Source organism: Narcine bancroftii, chromosome 2 (assembly GCF_036971445.1).
Source record: "Narcine bancroftii isolate sNarBan1 chromosome 2, sNarBan1.hap1, whole genome shotgun sequence".
Lineage (NCBI taxonomy): Eukaryota > Metazoa > Chordata > Chondrichthyes > Torpediniformes > Narcinidae > Narcine > Narcine bancroftii.
In genome coordinates, this window is record NC_091470.1 from 331366856 (window position 1) to 331389095 (window position 22240).

General features: G+C 38.7%; 2 protein-coding genes across 19 annotated transcripts in view; one reads left to right on the forward strand and one right to left on the reverse strand.

The window, feature by feature from the left end:
* The window catches only part of dhx30 (DEAH (Asp-Glu-Ala-His) box helicase 30), a 138710-nt gene that overhangs the window by 64255 nt on the left and 52215 nt on the right, over positions 1-22240 (forward strand). For 3 of the 7 annotated variants that reach the window (XR_011352462.1, XR_011352463.1, XM_069922080.1), the window contains exon 19: positions 4409-4670. Coding sequence is in view for 5 of the 7 variants with exons in the window: in XM_069922080.1 (XP_069778181.1) it covers positions 4409-4635 (227 nt within the window). In the remaining 2 variants the exon portion in view is untranslated. Of the gene's footprint in view, positions 1-4408; positions 4862-5377; positions 5481-17102; positions 17251-22240 lie in introns of those variants that run through there. The other 4 variants (XM_069922077.1, XM_069922082.1, XM_069922081.1 and 1 more) reach the window with 3 other exon arrangements.
* The window catches only part of LOC138755671 (microtubule-associated protein 4-like), a 275424-nt gene continuing 259375 nt past the window's right edge, over positions 6192-22240 (reverse strand). For all 12 annotated transcript variants that reach the window (XM_069922064.1, XM_069922076.1, XM_069922071.1 and 9 more), the window contains 4 exons: positions 20670-20751; positions 18774-18886; positions 15394-15559; positions 6192-13146 (listed from right to left, as the gene is read on the reverse strand). In XM_069922064.1, the coding sequence (XP_069778165.1) occupies positions 13142-13146; positions 15394-15559; positions 18774-18886; positions 20670-20751 (366 nt within the window). In that variant the 3' untranslated portion in view covers positions 6192-13141. The remainder of the gene's footprint in view (positions 13147-15393; positions 15560-18773; positions 18887-20669; positions 20752-22240) is intronic.

Consider the following 22240-nt stretch of genomic DNA (forward strand, 5'->3'; position numbering starts at 1 on the left):
GATTCTACTAAATAGAATAATACCTAGTGTCGCCGAGAATATTCTCCCAGAATCACAGTGCGGCTTTCGCGCAAACAGAGGAACTACTGACATGGTCTTTGCCCTCAGACAGCTCCAAGAAAAATGCAGAGAACAAAACAAAGGACTCTACATCATCTTTGTTGACCTCACCAAAGCCTTCGACACCGTGAGCAGGAAAGGGCTTTGGCAAATACTAGAGCGCATCGGATGTCCCCCAAAGTTCCTCAACATGATTATCCAACTGCACGAAAACCAACAAGGTCGGGTCAGATACAGCAATGAGCTCTCTGAACCCTTCTCCATTAACAATGGCGTGAAGCAAGGCTGTGTTCTGGCACCAACCCTCTTTTCAATCTTCTTCAGCATGATGCTGAACCAAGCCATGAAAGACCCCAACAATGAAGACGCTGTTTACATCCGGTACCGCACGGATGGCAGTCTCTTCAATCTGAGGCGCCTGCAAGCTCACACCAAGACACAAGAGAAACTTGTCCGTGAACTACTCTTTGCAGACGATGCCGCTTTAGTTGCCCATTCAGGGCCAGCTCTTCAGCGCTTGACGTCCTGCTTTGCGGAAACTGCCAAAATGTTTGGCCTGGAAGTCAGCCTGAAGAAAACTGAGGTCCTCCATCAGCCAGCTCCCCACCATGATTACCAGCCCCCCCACATCTCCATCGGGCACACAAAACTCAAAACCGTCAACCAGTTTACCTATCTCGGCTGCACCATTTCATCAGATGCAAGGATCGACAATGAGATAGATAACAGACTTGCCAAGGCAAATAGCGCCTTTGGAAGACTACACAAAAGAGTCTGGAAAAACAACCAACTGAAAAACCTCACAAAGATAAGCATATACAGAGCCGTTGTCATACCCACACTCCTGTTCGGCTCCGAATCATGGGTCCTCTACCGGCACCACCTACGGCTCCTAGAACGCTTCCACCAGCGTTGTCTCCGCTCCATCCTCAACATCCATTGGAGCGCTTACATCCCTAACGTCGAAGTACTCGAGATGGCAGAGGTCGACAGCATCGAGTCCACGCTGCTGAAGATCCAGCTGCGCTGGATGGGTCACGTCTCCAGAATGGAGGACCATCGCCTTCCCAAGATCGTGTTATATGGCGAGCTCTCCACTGGCCACCGTGACAGAGGTGCACCAAAGAAAAGGTACAAGGACTGCCTAAAGAAATCTCTTGGTGCCTGCCACATTGACCACCGCCAGTGGGCTGATAACGCCTCAAACCGTGCATCTTGGCGCCTCACAGTTTGGCGGGCAGCAACCTCCTTTGAAGAAGACCGCAGAGCCCACCTCACTGACAAAAGGCAAAGGAGGAAAAACCCAACCCCAACCAACCAATTTTCCCCTGCAACCGCTGCAATCGTGTCTGCCTGTCCCGCATCGGACTTGTCAGCCACAAACGAGCCTGCAGCTGACGTGGACTTTTTACCCCCTCCATAAATCTTCGTCCGCGAAGCCAAGCCAAAGAAGACATTTAATGATTTGAATGAGAATTTAGGTAGCATGATCTCCAAGTTTGCTGATGGCACCAAAATTGGAGGTAAAATAGACAGTGATGAAGGTTGTTTAAGGTTACAACAGGATCTAAATCAACTTAAAAAAAAAAGTAGGCAAGGAAATGGCAGATGGAATTTATGTGCAAAGGGATGCATTTTTAGAAGTTAAACTAGGGCAGTAATTACTCAGTGAAAGGCAGAGTGGGATCACATACAGGGTGGTGACGAAGGCATAGAGAACAAGAGGTGGCCTGCATTTGGAGTATTATGTGCACTTCTGATTATCACTGCAGGAAAAAGGTGATTGAGAAGTTGCAAAAATGATTTAAAAGGATATTGCTTGGATTTGAAGGCCTGAGTTTTTAGACTGGATAGAGTGAAGGAGACTGAGAGTTGACATGATCGAAATATATAAAGTTATGAGAGGAATGTTGATTGGCATCGACACAGTGGGGTGAAGGGCAGTTTGTATTGTTGGAAACGGACTCAGTTTAGATGTTGCAGCTCTGAAGGAAGTGGAGTCATGATTTCTAAGTCAGATCAATTTCAAGGGGAACCTGGTGGTGTTCTTGTGTCCATGCCATTTTCTTCTCCATTCTGGAGAAGGTCTCAGTTTGAGGGTAGGGAAGATGATTAATTGCATTGAATGTTATAAATGATGTAGGTGGAACAACAGTGGACCAGTGGTGGATCAGAGCAAACATTAGATTGGTGGTTGGCATACAAATCATCTGGGCTGCATTGTCTTGATGAGTTTATTGGGTGCTATTGGATCTGTACTTAGTCAGGAAAGGCAACAAATATTCTATTCATTCTTAAAACTTATACAATGTAGAGTTGCCCACAATATTGCAGTGATGGATGGGTTGCTGATCAAATGGGTTGATTGCCTGAAGGTGCACCATTGGCTGACATTGGACATGGAACCAATGATAAATGTTGGGACCAACTGTGACAGACTATAGATATGTTTCTGGGAGATAAATTAGAGCAGGCCTTTTAGTGTAGGTCACATACAAATACTTTAAAACATTTTATTTAAAATACTGTAGCTCTGCTCATGCTAGACATGTCGGCTCCAGAGCCTTTGCAAAAGCTTTGGAGAGTGCCCAAGAGACTCCACTAATGGATTGTTTATAAAAAGGCAACAGATGAAAGAACTTGTCGGAGCCACCTTGTGTCTGGAGTGGAACTTGCTGTTCTAGGAGCGTCATGTGGTTTTGCAAGCAGAGAGTTAAACAGGCTTTTTCTCTCTGTGAAGAGAGAGAGTGAGGTCATTTCTACAGCTTTACAGTCAGCAGCAGCAACTAGAACAGGACAAGCTAGAAAGCTTGTGGAAAACCCTATCTGGAAGACTGGTTGTGAGTGCTTAGTTCAGCCTAGTCAAAGCCCTTGTGGTTCATGCAAGAGGAGAGGACTGGCTGTCTAATGTTTCACTTGAAATAAGAGAAACAAAAAGGAACTCTGTGGTGACCTGAAAGAAAGAGGTTATCATCTGGAGGGGGCAAGTTTCTTCGGTAAGACACCGAAGGGCTGATTGATAAGCAATCAGTTGTGGGTGTATAGCATGTAACGAATCTCTCTCTGAAAACCGACAAGAATCTTCCAGGGATGTAACCATGTACCTTTCAAGCTCAAAGCCTGGTGAACTTTATAAATGTTAAATCCTTTGCACAGTATAAGAATTACCTGCAACCATTGAACTTGGAGGAATGAGAAGTGAGATTGGACTGTGAACCAAAGAACTTTTTTGAACTTACACATTACATACTCATGCGCTTAGAATTAGAAGTGGATTAAGTTAGGTTAGTTAAGTCAATAATGATAAATTAAAGTGTGATTCTGTTTTCATGCTTAAAGATAATTAAAAGCAACTTTTATTTAATTAACCATTTGTCTTGCTGAATATCTATTGCTGTTGGGTTTTGGGGTCCCCTGGGCTCATAACACAACTAGAAATTAATGTCCTAGATTACGCTGTGTAAATATAATAATGGGCGTCTGGGGCTTGAGAGAATGTGATCAGGTGTCAACACTGCACCTGAGGTTGTTAACAGGTTTTTTAAATCTATTTAAACATTTAAAAATATTTAATCCACAGTTTATTCCCTAAAGTTCAGGGACTACTCATTAATCAAAAGCAGCAGATTGGTTAATTATTTTCTTTCCCTCTACAGTGTCATGCAAAAGCAACCTGTAAACTGGCATGGAACCAAAAAATTTTTTTATTGTGGGGTTAGTGAACCATCAGAATACTATTCCCTCAGTTTCCCAATGAGATCACATGTATAAATGGGGCAGGATATATAGCAATTACCTTGCTATTTATTTTGGAGCAGGTTGCATGGAAACCAGATTAACCAGAGTCAAATTCTGCAAGGATTCTGTCCACCAAACACAAATTATGTTCTTCGATAATAGCTTGAACTGGGATTAAAGAGTTGGTCAAATGGAATGAACAGGACAGAGCAGTGGAATCAGAATTCTAGGTTTTTTAAAGAACTAGTTGGATGATTCAGATGGCTGCCTCTCATTCAAGGGACCATATTCAATTGATGAGCTCCTGAACATGAGAGGTAATTGGCAAAAGTAGCTCACTTTTTGGTTAGCCAATAGGATGACCCAGCAGGTCAGGCTTCTCGATAAAGGGCCCTGATGCCTGAAATGTTAACTGACCGTTTTCTCTGCAAGGATGCTGGACTTACTCAGAGGCTCTTCTGCTTTTTGTTTTACTTAAGATTCCAGAATATTGCAGTTATTTTTTTAAACCACTGTCTGAAGTTTGTCCAATGAATCTCTAAAGTGTTTATGCCTTTACCAAAAAGCCTCAGATTCTGCGTTTTAAAGTTTATCCTTGATTCTTTTTCAGAGGACGGTAACTCCGTGCTGTTCACCCTGGCTGACTCTAGTCTCCTCCAGCTTGAACTGGATTCAAAGACTGCACACTTGTTATCCAGCTTCCGCACTGCAGTGCACAAAATGGTAGAAACCTGCTTGTGCCATGAGCTGCCAGAACTTCCCTCTGACTTGCGAATAGAGCACGATGAAGTGCTGTCATTACTTGTAGAGCTCTTGAACTGTTGGCCAACAGAATGAGTGATTCACTGAGAATATGGGAGGTGAATAATCAGGTGAGTTTATATTCTGTATCAGAATTTCCCAAAACAATAAATGATAGCTGCTGTATTTAATTCTATGGAACCTTAGAAGTGCACTCGCCTCTGAAAATAATGGAGTGAACTACATGGTCTCGTAAGTTATTGCTGTGTATAATGAATTTTGTATAAAAATGTGATCAGAATAAATCTTAATTGACATGAAAGTTTTGGCGAGTATCCTTTTGCATGGGCAGTATTATTGTCAGCCATTCTTTTTACTTTGGAAAAAGAAACTTTTGTTTTAACCTGCACTGCCCTGGAGTAAGCTTGCTTACTATTGCCTAATTTAATTTCAGAACATCCTTACTGACAAGGGACTGAACTTCAAAAATAATTTTCTGAGATTGTGTACACTGTTGTATAAATTTTTCACCATGTAAGCTTTCTTGAACTTTATAAACCAGCCAGGTTGTCATTTATCTTGGTGCAGATATTCATTTCCGGCCCAAGACGTTCTAACATGTGAATGGTCTTGTTTCTGCAGCTATGGACAATGTCCCTTTCAAAATTTAGTAATCCAAAAGATGTTTCCTCAGTATTGATGGAGGATATAAACCATCTTTTTTACTAGCAGCACAAAATAGCCATAATGTTAATTTCTTTCCCAGGCATATGAATTTCCTGCGTTTCCACGTTATTCATCCCTTCGCATGCTCGTTGCTCCGTTCCTTGTCATTTAGATCCATGAATGGTGCGCCAGGCATTTGCAGGGGCGCCTAGTGAGGGCAATGAGTCGACACACAACAGTCGCCCGATGTTGACCTCTGATGAGGCAGGCATAGCAGCTCTGTTCAGGTAGTTGCAGCATTTCAAGACTGCCTTAACTGAAATTCAAGTTGCATCGGTGTGCAAGGAAGAAATCAATCCTGAGCCTGGTTTATGGTGCTGGCCTGTGAATGGATGGTGCAGTGAGGACCATCCTGTGGAAGGAGCCTCTTGCCTTCCAAAGGGTTTGACAGAGAAGGTGAGGGTTGCAGAATCCACTGCCTCTGGGTGGAGGGTAGTAGCTACTTCTTGGGGATTAGATGCTAGTTATAGGCAAGTACTGCTTGCGATCAGGAGAACCAGGTACTGCCTGGTGATCTGGAGGGGGCTTGGAGTCTGGGTACAGATGGTAGTATCTGATATACTGTGCTCACTGTAAAAAAGTGATTTTGTTTAAAATTACTAATTTTTTTAAATGGCTTGAAACCAATCCTTTTGTGTGTAAATTTTCCAAAGGTGTGTGGGGGTGGGGTTTGCTGCGTCCCTTGACCCCCCTACTGAACACCCTCGGCTCTTATTTTTTTAACCTCACTTCCATGCCTGCTTTCCAGTTGTGTTGTAGGTTAGTTGACCTGATTTGTTATGTTTCCACTCCTGAGTGATTGCAGTGTTTTCTGCTTCTATGACAAGTGATAGGCAGCTGGAGGTACTGGGATAAAGTACCAGAATAATGCAAATTATTGGTGATCCCATTTTCAAAGAAGAAAACAACGAAAATCCACACAAGGCTAACGTCAACATTTAAGCTTTATTTTAAACTTTTACTTGTACAATAAGGACCAAACAATGGAAATCGAGTCTTGCCACAATGTTGTTGCTTATCAGCGGCCAAACAGCAAAAGCAAGAAATTTCCAGAATATTAAATGTGTGCAAAGACAATAGCAGCAGTGGAAATACTGTACCACCTCACCCAGGTACTCACTGCTGCAGCCCAGTTACTGCTTTTAAAATCCATTTATGGATTCCAACCTGTCTTCCTTGGTCTTCAGTAACAGCTTTTTTTTTCCCTAATAAAAGTCTCGCTTCTCCTTACAATGTAGAAATGACAATTGTTTTTTGGGGAAATAGTGCCTCAAACTTGCTTTCTGTGTCTTTAGTGGATGGATGCTTCAATGGGAAGTGATAATTTGGTTAAAAACTGCATCAGTGGATCTTGAAGGGTTCAACTAAAGCCCTTTCCTTACTTAAAAATAAACAAAATAATGAATACCATAATCAGAGAAAAATTTACCTCCAGGGAGCTGGATCAGGATTTTTTTTTACTTTTTGTGAGTGCTTTGGCCCCAAATGCCTATTGAATTCCCTTTTGTCATTGATTGGGGGAAAAACACCTTTGAAGAAATTACCATTTTGTCAGCAAGGCGTGAATCATTACTGTACCCAGATCCCTCTCACAAATGGTTCAAATAATTTATTATTCAGACAATCCATAATGCAGCAGAAGTTCTGATGTGAAATCTCTACTGTAAAAGAGCTAAACTTGGCTTCAGCCTGGTTGAACCACACGCATAAATGGAGTCTAGAAATACTGGCTTCCCTTTCTGTTACTTCAGTAAAGCTGCAAGGCATCCAGTCTCACTATAGGCACAAATAAGTTTTTCAATCTGGGGGTGGAGGAAGGGGAACGACTGCTATGAAGGATATGTTGGTCCGGGATGGGACTACAGTGTTTTCTTTATACAACAGAATCTACATCTTTAAACATCAATCACAATGTCAGTCAAATACACAGCCAACCTGGAATCAGAAGCTGGTCATACTGATTCTACAAACCCCAGACGTACCTGGCACAGAGTGCAAATTATCAGTGGATTGAACAAGTTATTACTTTTTCTTTCCAAAGGTTGTCAGCTATAATTCCATATAGGGTTAAGTTTTAATCTAGATAGCACATGCAGATTTTAAAAATTAAATATTTCAATATTTAAAGAAACAATTCACAAGTAAATACGTTAATTTTGGAGAGTACCAGTCCTGGTACGACCACATATTCCTTTGGTCAGTAACAGGATATTTTTTTAGGGAGGGAATGGTGGGATTAGGAAGCTGTGGGTTACAAACATCACCCTTGGAATCAGGTGCATGTTCACTGACTATTGAAAAGACGTGCATTTACATCTTTCAAAAGTTTCTGAAGTATAATTCATTCTTGTGGGAAATACAATATCTATTTGCATACATCAATTTTCCACAAACAGAATGTAGTTATTACCATTAATACAGTTAAAGATCATGTTAAAGTCTTTTTAAATTACTATTTGCAGCTTTCTCCACCACAAACATGCCAGCTCTTCTCCCTCCAAGAAGTGGTTCTGTAGCTAACTGCCCATCAATTCAATCCATGCTGGTCCAGACCAGCCTTTTAACTGTATAAGGTATCAAAGCCTAATGCTCCTTTCAGTGAACATCCATTCAGTATACAAAAGGCTGATTTCTCTCACTTCATACATTTAGAGGAGCTGAGACCAATTGTGCAATCCCTATTGACTGCCCCAATTAAGATCACCTCAATTGTGCAGAGACTCAAAATGAAACCTGTAATCCCCATTTTATTATCTCTTCAATTTTTCTGCAGGAAGTTGTTAGAGCAGATTTTAAAATCAAATGAAATTCAGAGATTAATTCCTGACTCCTAACACACACGAAGGCAAGGAACCCCAAAAAAAACAATCACATCAGCACAAAAATGATCTGTCCAACAAGTACACAATATCTGAAATTTCACACCTATGAGGGTGAACAATTCTTTTAAATTTTTAAAGTGTTTTTCTAATACAGTTGTGAAGCTCTCTGGGACTGTTGTAACCAGAGCCATCCCCTAGTTTTCCTAACACATCAATTCTGTGCAATTTTTTTTTGCATAGAAATGAATCGAACATAGTTCCACATGTAAACATGTTCTTTTGAATGTTGAAGAGAAAAGCAGAGTAGATCAGACCAATTTAAATAAACCACTTCTAAAAGTCAACAAAACTCAATAAATGTCATTAATACCTTTCATTTTCAAATCCAATTTCATCTACATCTGGGTATTCGTGCAGAGATTAAAACAATGATGTTATGGCCAGTCATTTTCTAAAACTACTCTGAAGTATAAACAGCAATAGAATGCTATATATTTGTAAATACTTGATTGATTCTGAATAGCGTTTGAAGGGTTAAGTACAGGTTTTGAATGCAATTGAAAGCTAACGAAGGCCATGGTGTCAACAAAATGGTACAGAGGCAGCAAATCCCTTTGAAAATAGCATTTAGATGAGGACAATGACCAACAAGCGTTAAACATGGAGTTCTCCTAAGCAACTTTAGAATTAATGTCTGCCAAACCTTGATCAAGAAACCAATATTACTTCTATGAATATTTATGACTACCTTAAATCCACTGGTGTGTGAAATCCAGATGCATCTACCATGATTCTTCTTAAGCTCATACCAATATGGACCAGACTCCCTAAACAGCAAAGGTTCAACTTTTTCTTTGTCATATCCTCTACCAGCTCCACCTGTACACCTCATGCTGCAGCCATTACACATGGAGGAACAGATGAATGCCATGTATCCTAGAGCTACAGTAAACTAAATGTATTCCCTCCCTGTAGTAGCCCTTCACAAACAAGAAAGACATTTAATGGCCCCAGAGCTTTACTCTCACAGTAGACCATGTGAACAATTCAAAACTTCCTCAGAAACACACGATGTTACATACAGTATAGACAAATCCAAAGTCGTTCCCCAGAACCCTGCTTCTTTGGGCTTCAGATAACAGACACTTCACCAAACCATACACCTATCCCACACATGGTGAAGCTAATCTCTATACTTTATCTTTGATGTGAGGTTGTCTCTTTGGAGACCAATTACTAAACTTGGAAAGTACTGCTCTACCAATTATAACATCCAAATATACTCTCGAACAAATGTACCTGATTACACTATACACAGTTATTGACCAATGTGTGTGCATGCACGACCTTCTATTTTAGTATTCAAATTTAAAAACTGCACCAAAGTTACATAGGCCCTGACTCCATTGACTCACTTACAACAGCTACTCTCATGACTGAACAACTTAAAAGGTTTCATTCTCATTTGTTCTTTCCTATACATTGGTGCATTATGTGAAATTGCTTTCCTACCCTGACTGTTTGTTTCATAAAACTGCACCAACATTATTCTACATGCAGCTTCCCTCCTGCTTCCAGATCTTGGCTGACTCACTCCACCATCACTCCTAGAACAACTTTTATAAGGCTCCACTTGACATATCCTTTTTGATCATATTGCTTAGAAAGGAGTTAAATGTATTGTTTTTAATTCACTACTTATTATGCAAGTCAGTACTTCATCACCAAAGATAAAACTTGAAGAAATGTATAAGTTAATACAATTTTCACATTTTTTTTTAAAACAAATTTAAACAGAAACAGAAGTTGCAAAGAATGTAGGAAAATGACTCTGGGTTTATTCACTAACAGGACTTGTCCTTGAAATATGAAAAGGATAAACAATGACTGTAAGCCATATCCGTATGTGACAATCCCTCTCAGTTCTCCTCCAAACTGGAATGAAGTCCCTTGCAAGTTGCACAGGGACAATTGCACTTTTATTCCAAAGAAGACCGACTTAGTTGAAGGACAGGGTAAATTGAATGAAGGATTTTTTGTAACCCTTGATATACTGCAGGGATCACTTCCAGGACCCTGCTTGTGTCCAGTAACAATGGATGTGAATGCAGGAAGTAAAAATTTGTACAGTAATAGATAATGAACAAGCCATAGAATAGTGTTGATCAGTTAGTAAGATGAGCATAATAAAGGCATTTGGAGTTTTACTCTGATACATGTGAGATCATTGATAAGGTTTGACAGATGAGAGGGCCCTAGAGAATATCGAGCAACAGTGGGACCTTAGTGTACAAGTGCTATAGATGCACAAAGCTGGTAGCACAGATGGATAAGATAATTAAGGCAGCATTATGGGATAGTTCTATTTATTAGTTGGGGTGTAGAATAGAAGAACATGGAGATTATGACGTAGCATTGTAAAATATTGATTAGGCTACAGCAGTTTTGGTCACCATACTAGCAAGAACATGACTGAACTGGAGAGGGTGGAAAGGAAATTCACCAGGCCAATGGTCAGTTAAGAGGACAAGCTGGATTAGTTTTCCTTGGAGCTAAGAGGCAGAGATTCTTGCAATAGTTAAGATAAGCACTTAAATTGCCATGCCATAGAAGGTCACGTGCTGAAAATGGAATTAGTACAGGTGAGTACTCGATCAACATGGATATAGTAGCTGATGTGCTCTATAACTAATAATGCTTTGATATAGGTCACTGGACAGAAAGTTTATTCTTCAAAATAACAACTCGTCTCAATATTACAAAATATGGAACAAACCTACAGAATCCCATTTCAACAACTGTCGCTGAGACTGAAGTCCAAATTGGGACATTTTGAAAGAGTGGAAGGGTACTTAAAATATTAAAATTAAACTGCCCAAGCGAGTGGTAAAGTCTGGAGCTCACACTATGTTTGAGAAGTATTTAGAATGAGCACTTGAAGGTTTCAGGCTGAGTGATGACAAGAGGAATTAATAGACCTTAATGGCTAGCAAATATATAGTGGGCGAAAGAGTACATTTCCATGCTGTAGGACTCTATTGCAATAATTACTAGCCATACATCCATGTAAAATACTAATTAAAAAAACTTTCTCCTTTATACAGGCAAGTCCTTGCTCATTTTATGTATTATTTTAATAATTTTGTAAAAGGTTTTAAAGTGGCATTCAAATTAAGTTTATAAAGAAGTTGTTTCTGGTTGGTGGGGGGGGGGGGGTTGAAGAAAAAGATTGGGTAGGAAGGAAACAAAATTCCACCACAATGAACACAGAAGGTAGATTAAAGTTTCAGATCAATGACCCATTCTTCACAGATGCTGAATGACCTGCAGGTACTTCTCGTATTTTTATAATTTGCTTTTTGCACCCCGCCCCCCCCAACTCTGTTGTTCTGAAAGGCAGTACATAGAATAGGGAAGGACAAGCCCATGTCTAGAGACCTTGGGGAAACTTGCAGTGTAGATGAATGAATTAATAGAGCTCCTGGGCATGGAAGTTATCTCTCTTCAAGGTACCCAGTGAAAGGGAAAAAGTATTCTGCCCTTACAATTTGATCAATTAATTTTAGCCCTGTCTGCCCTCAGCAAGTTGAGTTTGGGTATTAATGAATGCCTAGGCCAAGATTATAGGTACTGTACTTGTTTTAAAGTATTTCTACTTGGCCTCCTCGCATCCAACTAGATAGTCCCAACATTTGTACTTCTGCACAGCTCTCAGAAGTAGCTCATCTGATTTAATTCTAGTTTCCCAGTTCAATGATAAGTTAACAAAATAGACCTCCAGCGAAATTCCAGCCTCAGCCTTGCAACAATGTCTTGAGCTAGAGGCGAATTAAAGGTAGTTACAGGGCTATGGGAAAAGAGAAAGGAATAAGGCTGATTGTATAGCTCTTATTAAGAGCTAGCACAGACATATTGGGTACGGTTTTCTTTTGTGCTGCAGGATTCTACAATAGTACATGAACAACACTCTGAACTCAAGGCCAAATTGCCCGACAGTACACTAACTGTACCGTATGAACAAATCGATTACAAAAACTCTCAGAAAAAGATCACTGCAGTTCTTTTAAAAAATATCAAAAGTTCTGTTGCCTAAAAGGCTTGGAGATTGCTTACTAACTTTCAAAAACATTTTGCTTTAAAGTAACCCAGTTCTTGTGTTTCTCACTTCCCCCTGTTTAGTCCATTCCAAATGTGCAAATTCAATTTGTTCTAATTATATTTGACATTTGATGTATTTACAGGAAAGTAGCAAATAAGTATAAATCTACAACATGATGAAACACAAAGGTTCATAAGCTATTAGATTCTGGAGTAAACAAAATTATAACTGCCATCAGTGCAAGGGCAGGCTGTAGGCCAAGGATATGTCTGGGATTCAGGAGGACAAAGACTTGGGAGAAAATTATTTTTAAAAATGCATGAAATATTCCCTTAATTTACTACTAATGCCATTAGAGAATGTTGGGGCAAGATTTACATTTTCACCATGGATGTGATTAGGAATGCTTTATATTCCTTAAATCCATTTACTATATCAGCCAAACTTTATGATCGGATGATTCAACACTCTCCCAAACATTCTACTGCTGCCAATAAAGGTTGTTCCATTCCAACTTATTTTAGAAGAATGGACATCTATAATGCATTTGCCTGGAAGTATATATGTGGCAGCTGTAACAAGGATTTGTAGGATATTTTTAAAAAAGATACAAGGATGTAATATAGCTGCCCAACTCTAAAATAATTCAATAGCAACAAGTCCTTTTTAAAGCACAAATCCTGTTAATGATGCTAAACCTCTTGTTTTTGTTAAATGTAGTTTGAAACAAACATGAAGATAAGAAGAATAAATTCACAAGCTCTGCTGTGCTAGAGTGGCAGACACATTTCCAGTAGGAATAGCAAGCTGTGGAGATCCAAGGGAACTGAGGCTTTCACTTAGTGATGTGCTGCAGAGAGGAGAGGTGTTGTCTGAAATGGGGGATTTGTACACAATGTCTGCTCCATGGTCTGTCCTGGCCTTGGCGTTCTCACGGAACATCAGCTTACGAGTCTCAATCTAAAGAGGAAAAAGGAGAATATTGAAATTTTCCATACAGAATCCACAGCACTCATCATCCTGCTGGCTTTGCATATACACTGTGGATCCTGGTATGGAGGCACACTCATTAGGATATTTCAGTGCATTTCTTGATTCACACATTATCAGTGGCAGAGAAGTGCTCAATTCTCCTGTGGTGGAATGTGAGGGCGTGCTATTGAATGGGCAGGGGAGGAAGAGAGCAATCCCAGAAACCTACAGGTACAGATAAGATCAGGATTGATTGCAATGCCATCAGCAATCAAATAGGCTGCCTGAACTCACCCATGGAAAATGATCACTGATCATTTCATTATGAACCGATGATATAAAGTGACCTGTACGCAATAGATTAAACCCTGTCAAGAGAGAGTTTGTTGCAGAACCATTTATTCCAAGTTAATTGGACCATCCAGCAAATAAACAAAATTTTTATTCCCCATAATCAAACTAATTCTAAAGCATCTCAAAACTCTACCAATACTACACTTAAAACGCTATTTCAATAAATTTTCAATAAAAATTGTACTCTGTAATTAATGTTTCCAACTTTATTCTGTATGCCTTCTTCCTCAAGTTCTGCTTCACCATTCTTAAAGATAGGGTATTGAAAGAAGAGGACAGTCAGCCACTCACTCCTCAGCATACCATGTGCCAAACATGGCTGCTCCAATTTATACCATTCTATGTCATTCAGCTGCTGTCTTCTAATAGTAAAATTACTCTAAATGACCATGCGCTTTAACCTGAAAATAATCTACATAAAACCAGCAAGTTATTAAATAATCCAAAAATATTAACTAAAGATTACAATGAGCGAGTCTTCTGACATTTATAGCACAAAACAATAAAGATGTTGGCTTTTGATAGCATCTAAATTATCTGTATCAACTGGTACAATGTAATTAGACACTTTTAACTTTCATTTCCGAGTTATTTGATTCCTATTTTACTTCACATAGCTAATTATAACAGCTTCTTCACAATAGGCAAACCGTATATTAATATAGAGCAAGACTTAATCTATTTTGCATTAAATACTCCCAGGACTATTACAGCATGGGTTAGAGACAGTCTAAAGCATCATCTGCACCATCCATACATGGCCAACAGGTATACAATACGCTGCATATATAGTAAACCTCTCTTTGTACTATTCAATTAAATGCTTCAGAATGTAAACACCCAACAGATTTGTACACCATACAGCTCCCTTTACATTATCCAATCAGGTTTTCGGGTTAGGTACACAACAAATTAGAAAGCTCAGTCTATACTTCCATATAAATCAGCTTTTACATGGTTCAATGCAGAGATAAAACTTTCCCTGTATAATCTGAACAAATTTTTATAGCTTCTTTCCCCATTATATTTTAATAAAGAGTCCTTTGCCTTTCAGACTAAGTATAATTTTGTAATTATAACAAGAACAATATTGTTTTATGGGTCTGTGTTCATTAGGAAGTTGAGGTTTGAACAGTACAAATAAACATTTTATATGCTATTGATTTGAATGCAATTCTGAGAAGTGAAGGGGCAATAATACATAATTCCCTAAAAGTGGCATCACAGGTAGACAGGGTTTGTGAAGAAAACTTTTAGCATCTTGGCCTTCATAAATCAAAGTATTGAGTACAGAAGTTGGGCAATTATGGTAATGTACAAGACATTGGTGAGGCCAAATATGGAGTATCGTGTGCAGTTCTGGTTGCCAAACTACAGGAATGATATCAGTAAGATCGGAAGAATGCAGAGATTTACTAGGATGTTGCTGGGTCATCAGGAGTTGAGTTACAGGGAAAGATTAAATAGGTTAGGACTTTATTCCTTGGAGTGTAGAAGAATGAGTGGAGATGATAGAGGTTTACAAAATTATGAGGTACAGATGAGTAAATGTGCATAGGCTCTTTCCACTTAGATTAGGAGAGATAAATACAAGAGGACATGGCTCTAGGGTGAAAGGGGAAAGGTTTAAGGGGAACTTCTTCACTCAGAGAGGAGTGAGAGTGTGGAATAATACATGGATGGGAGAGGACTGGAGGGTTGTGGAATGGGTGCAGATCAGTGGAATGATGTTTCGGCATAGACTAGAAGAGCCAAATGGCCTGTTTTCTGTGCTGTAGTGTTCTATGGTTCTAATAGCACATTTACTAAGGCACCTAGTTCCCATCTGGTCAACATTTTTCAAGAGACTACACAACCCTTACAGGCCAGACTTTCACTTACATGTTTCCTGTATTTGTAACTCTTGGCTGTGAGTTTCGTCAGACCCGGCAGTTGGGTCCATCCCTACTCCATGTTCCTGTGTCCCACTCTCAGCTTGTCCTGTCAGAGCCCCATTTTCTGGAGTCTGGCTAATTGTTGCTGATTCGGATTCCTCTTCACCCTCATTCTAAAAATAAAATCATGGGTGGGGTACAATGGTGTATCGTTACAGGAGTGCATGAGATGAAATGCAAGATACATACACAAGATTTTAAAATCATGGATGGGGTACAATGGTGTATCGTTACAGGAGTGTATGAGATGAAATGCAAGATACATACACAAGATTTTAAAATCATGGGTGGGGTACAATGGTGTATCGTTACAGGAGTGCACGAGATGAAATGCAAGATACATACACAAGATTTTAAAAAACCTAAAATGTAGTGATTAAAAAAAAAGTCAAATGCACTGATGGACTGAGATCAAAACTTGGAATACCGAGGCTAACTGGATTGCTCCCATCTACTGAGACATGGTCCATTACGCCCATGTTTTCCTCGGGACATTGGGGTTGAGGAAGGAGGAATGAAGTACCTTTATGACCTCAATGAGTCCTAATAAGCTTCATACCATTTACTTGTTTTTCAAGTGTTTTCACTGCTGTTATACAGCAAAATGCTGCAGTTATTTGTGCAGAAGACCCCCACAAAACATGAAGACAAATGATTAAGTGGATCATGTTTGCCATGAATCCTGTAGAATTTCCATATATTATTTTTTTTAAAATATGGTTTCAAGGTTTGATGCCTAATATAAATAAGCACATCTCAGTACTGCTTGGATTCTCAATTTCGATCATGTGCTCCATGTGGATTTTGAGCGACCTGACTGTAGGCTTGGAACCACAATGGGCAGTGTTAACACTGATGACAAATGAAAAAATCCAACTCAGGAAAGCAAATCTAACAACAAGATGAAGTGTTCAGAGATTGGAAAGAGAAATAACGCCAGTGTTTATTCTAACAGAGAGATGTGTAATGTGAAGAAGGAATGTGCAGGCAGGCTATTTGAGGCTGGGGAGGAGTAGGCTTTTTAAAACTTTGTTGACAATGAAGGTTGGAATCTATTCACAAAGCAAAGTTTAAAAACTTCAGGAATACAAAAAGGTTTCAAGACTGAATATCACTGCAAGATCTGTGGATGAATGGAGTAAAAAAAATCTTCATCCTCCAGTGCATTTTCCTTCCTCACCATCTCAATGTTGTAAAAATATGAAAAAAAAGATATTAGAAGTCCCAACAAACAATATCACAATTGTAAACACACACTACTGTAATTCCTGAAGTGAACTTAGGCGCACAGATTTTATGTAAAAATACAGAACACTGTCACCTATAGAGCAATTCACCAAACACAAAGTTTTGAAAAGATGATAATATTCCTGAATGGAGAAATTATACTGAGATCTCAAATGTGCATTAAAATTTAGTTCATCTACTATAGCACACATGTCAAACTCAGGCCCACGGGCCAAATTTGGCCCGTGATATAATTATATTTGGCCCGCAAGATCATAGCAGATATGTATTGGAGCTGGCCCGCTGGCTGCCGCGCCAGTATAGCGCATGCACAGCTAATACTATAAATCCCAGAATGCTTTGCAAATGCGTTGGCGCTGACCCGTCAGCCCGCTAATCACCCCCACCTCTTCTGTTTATATTCATTAGCATCTGCGACCTGTCGCCCAACTCACATGTAATAAACCCCTTACGAAAAATGGCCAAACGAAAGACAGAAAACAGGACCTTTCAAGACAGGTGGGAGGCAGACTATATGTTCATCATTTTAAAAGACAAACCTGTTTGTCATTGAAGCAAGTTATTTTTTTGACTTGTTGGCTTGTGAAAAAAATACATTTAAAAGGAGCTTAAAGGCTATAGAGAAATATTATTGATTGAATATTTTATTTCTCATTTGTTAATGCTTCTTCTGGAAAGAGTTTAACCAAAACTATTATTAAACATTTATTTTAATAAGAAAAAGTTTAACATTACATATGTTGAAAGAAGAGAAAACATGCAGATGTTGTTGAAAATTTTCAATAAATATTTAGTTTGGCCCACGACTTAGTCCAAGTTTTTAATTTTGGCCCTCTGTGAATTTGAGTTTGACACCCCTGTACTATAGGCTTCCAATTTTCCCTAAATTTTAAAGGTTTGTTTGCTCTATTCTTGTTTCTCAAGTCCTCGAGCTTCAGACTATTATTTAAGTGTGAGTGAGTGAATATTTGGTTGTGAACATTTCTGTATCAAAATTTAACTGGTTCTCAGCCACCATTTATCAGTAGCAGAAATGGTGACCAATTATTTTCCATTTTAGTCCAGGGGTCAATTACTAATTAGCTTTCTGACTGTTCTGACCTTAGGCAATAGCAATCAATAAGGGATGTGAATTCAGCCAAGAGTCTATCATTCCAGTTTTTGTAGTTTTTGCTTGTCAACTGAACAAACAAGAAAAGGGAGTGAACAACTGATTTTTCTTATGATCTAATCAGGCTAAATATTACAACCTGACACCATCCAAACAGAACTTAAATTATCATTTTTTTTAATATATAAATCAATCCATAATTTCAACCTTACTTCTTTGGCAGTTGAGTTCCTGATGGTACCACTGAATGATGCACCATACTATAGAAGTCAATGAGAAACCAGCATGAGAAGTGTAAGATGACAATGGTATGATTTAACTGGGGGGGTACCCTTCTGGGAGGGAGCGATTGGATTCTACCACATCTCATGCTTCACAGTACCAACCAAGTTTAAGGATTTATTTTACAAGGGGAGAAGGGAAAAAAAGGAGAATGATAAAAATAAATTAAGTAACAGTAGGTTCTTGAGCAAGTAAATAAATTAATAAAAGGGGATGGGACATGCTAGAAAAATAATTGGGAGAAATTTACCACTCTTAACCTTTACTGCTGAAGAATTTGTAGCCATTCTCCTGAAAGCACTGGCCTTGAAAATCGATTGCTTCATCAGCCCTGACCAGCCTCTCTTGCTGCAGACATTCTAGCTGTTTGTGCATTGTTTAGGAATGGTAGTGGCCAAATGAATTCAGTACAAATTCAATGCTATCTACACCTAACATCTACAAACTTTTCAGTTAATAAAAAAGGGGAAGGATTATGTCTACGTGGTTTGGGGAAAGTTAACTGGAAAGAGATAAGCAAGAACCATAAGCTCAGTAAGGATATGGAACAAAGGTAAATGTAAATAAGAAAAAAGAACAACAATTTTTTGCAGCCTTTTCCTAAAACAGATGCCACTGACTGATACCTGTAGTTCCTTAGCAAATATGCTGGCCCAGTTTCTGTAACCCTGCTGCATCTATCTCACCTTCACGTTGCCTCCTCCTGGGGTATGGTTGAGGTTGTCCAAGGACCCAATTTTTGATTCAGCTTTGTTTTTGAAATCAGTCTTGCTGGACTCAATCTTCACATCCCCACCACCTAAATTCATTTATAAAGTAACAATATTATATATAAAAATTACTTGCCATCTGATGTGATTACAAATTTACAATGTATTTCTAAAACAGATAAAACAGACTGAAATTGTGCATTGAGCCATGTAACGATGGATTCAGAACCAACTTGCAGCTTGAGATTTTAAGATATAAAACATGGATTTCACTAACACAGCTACTGGCCATCTATTGTTCATTACTAATTATTCTTGAAAAGGAGGTGGAGGGTACCTGCCTTGTACTGCTTCAATCTTTCTTATGAAGGTACTCCCACAATTTTGTTGGAGGAAAGATGTTCCAGGATTCAGATTCAAAGACATAAAAAATGGTGATTTACCCCAGATCAAGATGGTATACGATTGAAAGACAGTGATTTTCCATTATGGCCATAAAATTGAATGGAAAGAGGGGTGAATGTGGTGGAATGATCATTCAGCCCAGCCTCATGACAATTGCATGCACTTTTCAAAACAGTGTTTGAGACCCAAAAATCTTCAGTTGCTTCATAAATGACCTTCCTTCCATCATAAAATCAGAAATGGGTGCATTTGCCTGATTATTACAGAAAATTTTATTTAATTTGCAAAGTTCTCAGGAAATTAAGTAATCTAAACTCGCAAAACATTCAGATATGGGCTAATAATTGATGGGTAACATTCACACCACAAAAGTCTGAGTCAATGACCATGTCCTTGCGAGAGAATCTAATCATCTATTCCTTGACATTTAATGACATTATTAGCCATTGAATCTGGGGGTCACCACTGACCCAAAACTCAAATTGCAGCAGCCTCCTGCACCTGCAAGAGCACACCAGAAACTGAATATCTTGTGGTAAATGGTTTACTCCTTGACACTGCAAACCTCATTGATCAGGAGCATAATGGAAACTTGCCTTTTCACAATGCCACCACATTCAAGGAGCTCAGGGTGACTCAACAACTCCCATGTAAAAAAGGCCATGCAGTTATTTCCCTTATGCTACTCAGACAGCACTTCACAAACCCACAGTCCATCACCATGGAGTACACCATCTGCTGGTTCCATTACAACTCACATACCATCTCGACTTAAAATGCATCACCAGTCTTTCATTGTCACTGAGTCTGGAACTTCTGGTTGAGTAGTATGTCAATCAAAAGGATGGTAGCATTCAAAACGGTGGTTCACCAACACCTTCGAGGGCAATTGGGAATGGGGGGAAAAAAATAGGCCCAAATTCTGGAAAATGAATTAAAAAACTTATGCAAAAAGCAAGGCATTCATTAGGTATCAACATCTCACATTAATTAAGCTTTTAAAAGACATTAATTTGGCTAGGTACATGGATAGGAAAGGTTTAGAAATATATGGGCTAAAAGCAGGTAAATAAGGCTATTTTGGTGAACAACTTGGTCAGCATGGAAAAGGGCCTGTTTCCCTGCTGTAAAACTCTACCAGACTATGAAACCATGTTTATTTTATATTGACTGTTTGAGGGAAGATTGTTAACCAGGATATCATAATAATTCTTGCTTTCCTGAGATTTACTTCCACAGTTCTGAGCATTCTTTGCTCAGCCTCTCAAATCTTGGAATAGGTGTGAATCTACCATCAAGTCCAAGATGTCAAAAGAATGCATGAGTCATTCAAATCTGTCACCATAAAGTAAAGAATTTCAATTTTGTATCAAGATCTGTGCTGATAGCTAACTGCCACAGGAAGGTTTAGACCATTAGTAACATGGATGCTATGATATACAATTATTTTGAATGCAGCAGCAATACCTGCTTTATGCTTTATATTGGTCTTGGATCCACACTTGGAGGATGCACGGATCACATCCACCTTGGCTTTTGGAATTTGCACCTGTAATTTGAAAAGTTAAAAAAAAAAATACAAATTCATTGTAGTTTCCATACCTTTAAGAAGAAAAAGAAATGAGCACTGCATTTGCAACTCATTGGAATCATTAAAGTACATGAAAAATTACATTCCCTTAAATGGAAATCCATATTTCCGCCAGTTAACTAGCCCTTCCAGATACACGAATGAGTTAGATCCATTAGGAACAAGGATGCCATATATTATAAAAATTTTAAGTTATTCAAAACAATGAAGAGTAATTAAAGATACAACCAACTAGCATTCACATTCGAGAACAGTAGTCTTCTGCTTATGGTACTGGACCAATCCCAATAAGTCATGATTTGAAACTCACCATTTGGGTCAATGTTTGTTCTAGCCAACATATGATGTCAGTATCATACCAACATGGTTGATGCTCTGGGTAAATATATTATTTAATTGCATTAAACAGTAAGTAAATGTGTAATTTATCTAATGGCCACTTCCTGAGAATGAATTGGGGGTGAGGGGAATAAAAGTATACATAGCCATATAAAATAATTATATATTTAAAATACATTAGTGAGTTCATTTTTTAAAAAAGCATCATTTTTTGACATGAGGGTATCTTAGTCAACCCCAATCAAATCGACATACTATAATGTTGGGTATAAGTCCGCCCTTTGCTGGTCACCCTTCCATATATATAACCCTGGGTGTCAGTAGCCATGTTAGTCTAATAGAAGTAAAGGATGAGAAAGCATCACGTCTCCGAGTCTTAATTGTGTGAGTGCATGCACAACATATACAAGTTCCCATCAAGAGTTTACTGGACAGTGAGCAGCATTGCTAGTGGAGTGAATGATAGTATCCAATATTGATCACCTAAGATTAGGCACTGCACTACAAATAAGACATTAATTCAGAGATCGGGTTGACTGTTTTCCTCCCATTTACATAGTACTTTACTGTTGGAGAAGCCACATTCAAAATAGTTGGAAAAAAACTGAATTAATTCATTTGTAAATAATATTAAAAGGCAACCGAAAAATTATAATATACTTTCCATTCATCTATTAATATCTTCAACACTACAAAATGCTGCAACCTAGAAATTTGCTGTCATCAGTTTTGCAGAAGAATCCTAGTCATATTCTTACAAGGATACATGAGTGTACATTGTGGAGATTTTGAGGCCATTTAAAATTTAAATCTCTCTCTCCTTAATATGTGAGCATTTAAAGAATCTTACATTACTGAGAGATTCAATATAGATATCAAGATATCTAGGGTGGCTCTTTGAAGAGTGGACCACTCAGTTCTACTCTCCTGAGTTATTCTCTGAGAGCTACTGTTCCTAATAGAGATGCAAGAAGATGAACAATTTTTGTCTAAATTCTAGACCAGCATCTCAGAAATACAAATTTTTGTGAGCTGTATTTTCCAGGTTCAAGACCATATGAGGCTGTAGGTCAAGATGCATAGATCATACAAAATGTCAGGATTTTCA